The sequence below is a fragment of the Delphinus delphis genome, chromosome 2, assembly GCF_949987515.2.
Source record: "Delphinus delphis chromosome 2, mDelDel1.2, whole genome shotgun sequence".
In the NCBI taxonomy this organism is placed as follows: domain Eukaryota; kingdom Metazoa; phylum Chordata; class Mammalia; order Artiodactyla; family Delphinidae; genus Delphinus; species Delphinus delphis.
In genome coordinates, this window is record NC_082684.1 from 26,147,948 (window position 1) to 26,156,699 (window position 8,752).

General features: G+C 39.4%; 1 protein-coding gene across 1 annotated transcript; it reads right to left on the minus strand.

Moving 5' to 3' along the window:
* Positions 1–726: 726 nt before the first annotated feature.
* LOC132419475 (transmembrane protein 230-like) lies at positions 727–1,546 on the minus strand. The gene is made up of 4 exons (XM_060003370.1): positions 1,450–1,546; positions 1,317–1,369; positions 929–1,017; positions 727–871 (listed from the first exon to the last, which is right to left on the minus strand). The coding sequence occupies exons 1-4, from the start codon at positions 1,544–1,546 to the stop codon at positions 727–729; spliced, it is 384 nt and encodes a 127-aa protein (XP_059859353.1).
* Positions 1,547–8,752: the final 7,206 nt, after the last annotated feature.

Genomic DNA, 8,752 nt, shown 5'->3' on the forward strand with positions numbered 1-8,752 from the left:
AAAGGCATGATATACAGAACATCTAGATCTACAAAGGACAGAATTATCCAAATGATACGCTGGCCAACCTGTCGGTGAACCAGATCAGAGCTGGCCCAGGACCGGTGAACAGAGAATGTGTTTACGGTTTGAAAATTTGCTCTGAGGTTTAAAAAATTTCTAGTTGCTGTTAATAAGAAAGCAAGTAAAAAATATTAGAGATGCCCCACGCTGGTTATTTGATTTTGCCAAGGTTTTCCACTAGAACACAAGGTTAGAGTATGGGGATAAGACACTTAGATATTTTCAAAATAAATTACTTAGTAATAAGAAATCTGACTTAACTGCATTCTTCCATTTGCCACAAGAACATATTGACAATGAGGACTATTTAAAAGAATGCTCAACTCTAAAAAGGGTGGTGGCAGCAACACATTCCACTACAGAATAACCTCCCACTTTCCCATACAATTAACATGGCTACTTTTCATGATACACATTCACGTGGAAAAACTTGTCAGGAGCTCTTGCCAGGGCCAGGAGATGAAAAATAGAGACTGTCCTGATGACATGGATAGCTGTAAGCTCAGTTAACGTCTTTAGGATGGACCCATAAAATCTGGCCACTGTTTTGTTAAACATCTGCAAATCGCAGAACTCCTTAGCCCTTAGCCATAGTATCTGCTCAATGTCTTAAAGCTGGGCTCAGTCCCACTGGGACTCTTTTCTTCAGGGCTGAGGTGCGTGCTAGTCACCAAAGTCTGGCATGTCATCGTAGGAGTGTCCCCAGTAGCCTTTGGGTGCGGCGATGCGCAGGTGGTAAAATCCCAGCAGGGACACCAGGATGCCAATGATCAGGACAGGAACAGCCCGGTCTACCCCCTCATAGGAACTCTGGGAGAAGTTTGTTGAAGCTCAAAGGAAGAAACATGTCTTGTTATCTGAGAACAAAATCCCTTTGCTGATATGGTCTGCCAGCAGGAGGGAGCCTATGATAAGGAGAAAGGCACCCATCAAAAACAACACCGTGGGGCTTCCCTGGTGGCGCAGTGGTTGAGAATCTGCCTGCCAATGCAGGGGACACGGGTTCGAGCCCTGGTGTGGGAAGATCCCACATGCCGCGGAGCAACTGGGCCCGTGCGCCATAACTACTGAGCCTGTGTGTCTGGAGCCTGTGCTCCGCAATGAGAGGCCGCGACAGTGAGAGGCCCACTCACCGCGATGAAGAGTGGCCCCCGCTCACCGCAACTAGACAAAGCCCTTGCACAGAAACGAAGACCCAACATAGCCAAAAATAAATAAATTAATTAATTAAAAAAACAAAAACAAAACAGCACCGTAGCAAGTGCAATGGCCTTATATGGAATCTTAGGAGGGCCTTTCTTAAACTTTAATAAATTGGATCTCATGACATCAGGAAAGAAGGAAGATTCCCACAAATCTGTCGGCTTTAGCAGTTAGTTTCTCCCTGAAGGTCAATGTAGCCATCGTCTGTACTGGAGAGCCTTGAGTATTTCACTTTACTACTGGGGATTCCGGTAACCAGGTTGGTACGAGATTGCATCATAACACGCTGACACAGCTACAGTCGGAGCCCCGCCAGGCCATCTGCGCGCCACAGCTAGCTCACGGTTTGCAGCGGGCGAGCCGAGGCCTCATGGCACGCCTCCCACAACTGCCTCCCCGCCCCCGACCCCAGAGGTTTTTAATTAATTAAAACAATTAGATTAACAAGTCTCCCTTCCATGAATCATGGCCTTTGGTGTCATATCCAAAAAGTCATCATGTCAAAGGTAATCTAGCTTTTTTCCTATGTTATCTTCTAGGAGTTTTATAGTTTTGAATTTTACAGTTAGCTCTAAGATGCATTCTGAGTTAATTTTTTGTGAAGGGTATAAGGTTCATTTTTTGGCATGTGGATGTCCAGTTGTTCCAGCACCATTTGTTGAAAAGACTATCTGTGTTCTAATGTATTACCTTTGCTTCTTCATTAAAGATCAGTTGGTTATATTAATGTGGATCTATTTCTGGGCTTTTAATTCTGTTCTGTTGATCTATTTGTCTGTTCTTTCATCAATAAAACTGTTGATCTATTTGTCTGGTCTTTCATCAATAAAACTTTCATCAATAAAAAACTGTCTTGGGGCTTCCCTGGTGGTGCAGTGGTTGACAGTCCGCCTGCCGATGCAGGGGACACGGGATCGTGCCCCGGTCCCGGAAGATCCCACATGCCACGGAGCAGCTAGGCTTGTGAGCCATGGCCGCTGAGCCTGCGCGTCTGGAGCCTGTGCTCCGCAACGGGAGAGGCCACAACAGTGAGAGGCCCGCGTACCGAAAAAAAAAAAAAACTGTCTTGATCATATTATAGTAAATCTTTACGTCAGTAGTTTCAGTTCTTTAACTTTGTTCTTTTCTTTTAATATTGTGCTGGCTGTTTTCAGTCTTTTGTTTCTCCATATAAAGTTTCTAATCATTCTTTCAATGTCCACAAAATAACTTGCTGGGATTTTGATTAGGGATTGAGTTAAATCTATACATCAAGTTTGGAAGAACTGACATCTTGACAATATTGAGTCCTCTTATCCATGAACAAATGGAATATCTCTCGATTTATTTAGTTATTCTTTTAATTTTTTCATCAGAGTTTTGTAGTTTTCCTTATATAGATCTTGTACATGCTTTACAGTGTTTTAACTTATCCTGGTGCCAACAGCCTGCATTCCTAGTACCAGCGCTGGGAGGTTAGCAGTACTGATCCCATTCTTTAAAAAAATGCTATAGTTGTTTACTTCGACCTGCTTGGTAGCTTCCAGGAGGACTGGTTCAAAAGCCTTGCCTTTATCTCACCTAACTCAGAATTCTCCCATTGCTGAGGTGGCTACTTGGAGGCATTTGTGGAAAACATTTTAAGGCCAATGAATCAATCACCACTGCCTGGGGCATTGGATAACAGTTGGGGGTATTAGACAACAGTTGCGGGTAATGGATAACAGTTGGGGCAAAAAATAGACTAACCAAAAACTTGGGAAGAAAAGCTGGGAAATGAGATCCTTTGGGGAATAAGGATCTAAAAATTTTTTTCCTTTTATATTGGAGTATAGTTGATTAACAATTGTTGTGTTAGTTTCAGGTGTACAGCAAAGTGATTCAGTTATACATATACATGTATCTATTCTTTTTCAAATTCTTTTCCTATTTAAGTTATTACAGAGTATTGAGCAGAATTCCCTGTGCTATACAGTAGGTCCTTGGTTATCTATTTTAAATACAGCAGTGTGTACATGTCAATCCCAAACTCCCAATCTATCCCTCCCTCCTCACCCTTGCCCCCCCCCCCCCCCCCGGTAACCATAAGTTCATTCTCTAAGTCTGTGAGTCTGTTTTTATTTTATAAATAAGTTCATTTGTATCATTTTTTTCAGATTCCACATATAAGCGATATCATATTTTTGTCTTTCTCTGTCTGACTTACTTCACTTCGTATGATAATCTCCAGGTCCATCCACATTGTGCAAATGGCATTATTTCATTTCATTCTTTTTAATGGCTGAGTAGTATTCCATTGTGTATATGGACCACATCTTCTTTATGCATTCATCTGCCGATGGATATTTAGGCTGCCTCCACGTCTTAGCTATTGTAAACAGCGCTGCAATGAATATTGAGGTGCATGTGTGCTTTCGAACCATGTTTTTCTCTGGATATATGCCCAGGAGTGGGATTGCTGGATCGTATGGTAGCTCTGTTTTTACTTTCTTAAGAAACCTCCATACTGTTCTCCATAGTGGCTACACCAATTTATATTCCTACAAACACTGTAGGAGGATTCCCTTTTCTCCAGGTAGATTCCCAGGTATGTGAAAAGCTCTGACATATACCTGGGAATCTAGAGGGTGAACACACCCCCAGGGCTGGGCTCATGCTCTGGAAAGACTTGAGAAGTTGCTAAGCTTTCACCTCTGGCTCGCCTTCAGTCTCTGTGCATGTGGAAAGTGAAGGTTAAGGCAGAGTTGTGAACTACTGTCTGAGTTTTGAAAGCATGCCCACACAAACACAGAGCCCAGCTGCAGAGACTGGGGGGTATTTTTGCTGCTGTTATTCCAGATAATTAAAGAAGTCTCTGTCCAATCACTAGCCGACCACAAAGCTAATGGAATAGGGATTTCAGTGGACACACACAACAAAGCATATAGATTTTACAAAATTAGTTCAGAAAAGACATTAAACAAATAACTACTGCAACAAGCAGCAACAACAGTCCCTGGGAAGGAGAAAAATCTGATTCCCAGAGTTGCCACATTATAATATTCAAATTTTCCAATTGTCAACACAGATTATAAAGCATGAAAAGAAACAAGAAAATATGGCCCATATACAAGAAAAGAGGCAATTAATAGAAATTGTTCTTGAGGAAGCCCAGACGTTGGACTTAATTGAAAAGACTTTAAGCCAACCATTTTAAATATGCTCAAAGAGCTAAAGGAAACCAAGTGCAAAGAACTAAAAGAAACCATGAGAATGGATGCCTCACCAAATAAAGAATAAAGAATAAGGTGAAGGTAACTGCACAGATACATATAAAAGTCAGTATTAATGCATTTTGGGTTTGTAGTTCCTCTTTTTCGTATATGATTTAAAAGATAACTGCATAAAACCAAAATTATAAATCTATGTTGATAGGCACACAATGTATGAAGATGTGATTTGTGACAATACAACATAAAGGGTGGGTGTAGAGCTATACAGGAACAAAGTTTTTGCATACTTTTGAAGCTAAGTTGATATTAATCTTCACTAGATTGTTACAAATTAAGCTGTTAATTGTAATCCTCAGAGCAACCGTTAAGAAAATAACTCAAAAAAATATAGCAAATAAAGGGACTTCCCTGGTGGTGCAGTGGTTAAGAATCTGCCTGCCAGTGCAGGGGACATGGTTTCAAGCCCTGTTCCAGGAAGATCCCTCATGCCATGGAGCAACTAAGCCGGTGCGCCACAACTTCTGAGCCTGTGCTGTAGAGCCCACAAGCCACAGCTACTGAAGCCCATGCGCCTAGAGCCCATGCTCCGCAACAAGGGAAGCCACTGCAAGGAGAAGTCCACACACTGCAACGAAGAGTAGCCCCTGCTTACTGCAACTAGAGAAAGCTCACGCGCAGCAACAAAGACCCAGTGCAGCCAATAAATAAATAAATGTATAAATATATATAACAAAAAGAAATAACAGGGAAATTGAAAAGATATACTAGAAAATAAATGTATATATTTAACACAAGAGAACAGTGCTGGATAAAATAAAGAACAAAAATGGTATAAGACATAAGAAAACAGATAGCAAAATGGCAGAAGTAAGTCCTTCCTTAACGGTAATTACTTTAAATGTAAGTGGATTAAACTCTAATTAAAAGACAGAGACTAGCAGAGTAAATTTTTTAAAAATACATGATCCAAGTATAAGCTGTCTACAAGAGACTCACTTTAGATCCAAAGACACAAATAGGTTCAAAGTGAAAGATGGAAAAAGATAGTCTATGCAAACAATAATCAAAGGGAGCTAGAGTGGCTATATTATGTCAGAAAAAATAAACTTTAAGACAAAATTGTTACAAGAGACAAAGAAATGACATTATATAATGATGAAAGGGTCATTCCATCAAAAAGATATGACAATTATATACGTATATGTACCTAGCAACAGAGGCACCAAAATATATGAAGCAAAAACTGACAAGATTAAAGGGGAAGGGACTTCCCTGGTGGTCCAGTGGTAAAGAATCTGCCTTCCAATGCAGGGGACATGGGTTTGATCCCTGGTCGGGAACTAAGATCCCACATGCCACAGGGCAACTAAGCCAGCACACCTCAACGAAAGAGCCTGCGTGCCACAAACTGTGGAGCCCATGCACCACAACTAGAGAGAGAAAACCCACACGCCATTACTAGAGAGAAGCCCGCACGCCACAACGAAAATCCCGCATTCCTCACCAAAGATCTCATGTGCTGCAACTGAGACCCGAAAACAGCCAAAAATAATAATAATAATAAATAAAATAAGTAAATGTTTAAAGGGGGAAATAGTTTGACAATAAGAGTTGGATACTTTAATACTCGACTTTTAATAATGGATAGAACAACTATATAGAAATCAGCAAAGATATAGAAGACTTGAACAACATAAAATAACTAGCCCTAGCAGACTCTGTAGAACACTCCACCCAACAATAACAGTATACACATTCTTCTCAATGTGTATTGAGAACACAATGTGTATTGAACATTCTCCAGTATAAACCACAAGTTAGGCCATGAAACAAATCTTAATACATTAAGTATATAAAGTATACAAAATATCTTCTCTGACCACAGTGGAATAAAATTAGAAACCCATAATAGAAAAAAATCTGGGAAACTCACAAAAATGTAGAAGTTAAATAACACATGCTTAAACAATAGGTCAAAGAAGAAATCTCACAAGAAATTAGAAAAGACTTTGAGATGAATGAAAATGAAGATATAATATACCACAACTTATGAGATATAGTGAAAGCACTGCTCAGAGGGAATTTTATACCTATAAATTCCTACATTAAAAAAGAACATTAACTTTATATCTATAAATTCCTACATTCCTAATCAATAACCCGTACTTCCAACTTATGAAACCACAAAAAGAACAAACTAAACTCAAAGCAAGTAGAAAGAAGGAAACTATAAAGATTGGAGTGGAGATAAATGAAGTAGAGAATAGAAAAACAATAGAGAGAATCAACAAGATGAAAAGTTGGTGCTTTCTTAGGAAATCTACAAAATTGACAAACCTTTAGCTAGGAGAGAATGGAGAGTGACTGCTTAATGGGAAAAAGTCATCTTGTAATTAAAATGTTCTATAATTAGATAGTGGTGATGGTTGCACAACTCTGTGAATATACTAAAAACCACTGAATTTTACTCTTTAAAATGGTGAATTTTATGTTAATTTTATCTTAATTAAAAAAAGTCCACCTGTAGTTGATTTTTGTATGTATGGAAAATACGAGTCCAATCTCATTTTTTACCTATGGATACTCATTATTCCATCGTCATTTATTGAGGAAAAAACCCTGACCTTTCCAGACTGCTCTGCAGTACCAGCTCTGTCGTTTGTCAAGGATCCAAACAAGTGGGGCCTGTTTCTGGGCTCTCTGTTCTGTTCTGTTGGCCTATCTGTCTATCCCTGCAACCACCATTACTAAAATTTTATTGTAAAACTTAAAATATGATAGAGCAATTTCTCCTACCTTATCCTTTTACTTCAAGAGTATCATTGACCTTTCTCAGATGTTTACATTTAGATTCAGCTTCTCAAGTTCTAAAACAAACCTGGTGGTACCCTGACTCAGTTTTGATCAAACCTATAAATAAGTTTGGGTGGATTGACATTTTAGAATTATTGAATCTCCCAATCCAAGAATATGGTATATCATACCAAGAACATAGTATAGTTTTATCATTTTTCCTATAGAGGTCTTGCACATCTTTTTTAAAAATGATTTATTTCCAAATTCTGATACTTTTCCACTATTTAAGTAATACATTAAAATTTTCTCATTTTCAAAGTATGTGTTTTTGCTATATAGGAATATAATTGACTTTTATATACTAACTTTTGTATTCAGCAACTTTGTTAAACTCTATTAATCCTAATAATTCCGAGATTATTTTAGATTTTCTAAATCTCTCTATATAAGCATATCATTTGTACAATTTTGTTTCTTCCTTTCCTATCTGTAATGAACTGAATTGTGTCCCCCCAAATTCATATGTTGAAGCTCCAACCCCCAGTGTGACTGTATTTGAAGAAAAGGACTTTAAGGAGGTAATCAAGGTTAACTGAGGTCATAAGCGTGCAACCCTAATCCAATAGGATTGGCGTCCTTTTAAGAAGAGGAAGAGACCAGGAGTTCTCTCTCTCCATGCACACACAGAGAAGAGGCCAGATGAAGACACAGCAAGAAGGTAGCCAACTGCAAGGAAGGCGAGACACTTCACGAGAAAGTAACTCTGCACCTTGATCTTGAACTTCTAGCCTCCAGAACTGTAAGAAAATAAATTTCTGTTGTTTGAACCACCCAGTCTGTGGTATTCCGTTATGGCAGCCCTAGCAGACTAATATAATACCCTTATACCTTTTTCTTTCTTTCTTCTTTTTCCTGCCTTCCTCCCTCCCTCCCTCCTTCCCTTCCTTCTCTCTCTCTCTCTCTCTCTCTCCTTTCTGAGCTGGCTAGGATGTAAAATATAAAATATAATAGTATATTTGTCTGTTTCCAACCACAAGGGAAAACTTTTATTGTTTCACCATTAGGCATGATGTTTGGTAAAATTTTAATAGATACCTTTTATCAGATTAAAGAAGTATACCTCTATTCTTAGCTTTTATATCATGAATAAATGTTAAATTTTATCAATCACTTCTTCTGCATCCAATAAAATGATAACTTTTTTCTCTTTGAAATGTTAGCATGGCAACTTACAGTGACTGCTGTCACTTCTTATAGATTTTGGGTTTTTTTTGTTTTTTTTTTTTTTTGCGGTACGCGGGCCTCTCACTGTTGTGGCTTCTCCCGTTGCGGAGCACAGGCTCCGGACACGCAGGCTCAGTGGCCCTGGCTCACGGGCCCAGCCACTCCGCTGCATGTGGGATTTTCCCGTACCGGGGCACGAACCTGTGTCCCCTGCATCGGCAGGCGGACTCTCAACCACTGCGCCACCAGGGAAGCCCTAGATTTTGTTTTAATTC

Bases quoted from the DNA above. Each gene is read 5' to 3' on its own strand.
- LOC132419475 (XM_060003370.1), bottom strand. From the start codon at position 1,546: ATGATGCAATCTCGTACCAACCTGGTTACCGGAATCCCCAGTAGTAAA. The intron at 1,370-1,449 runs AGGGAGAAACTA...CCAATTTATTAA, and splicing joins CGATGGCTACATTGACCTTC to AGTTTAAGAAAGGCCCTCCT. The intron at 872-928 runs GTTCTCAGATAA...CTTCTCCCAGAG, and splicing joins CATATCAGCAAAGGGATTTT to TTCCTATGAGGGGGTAGACC.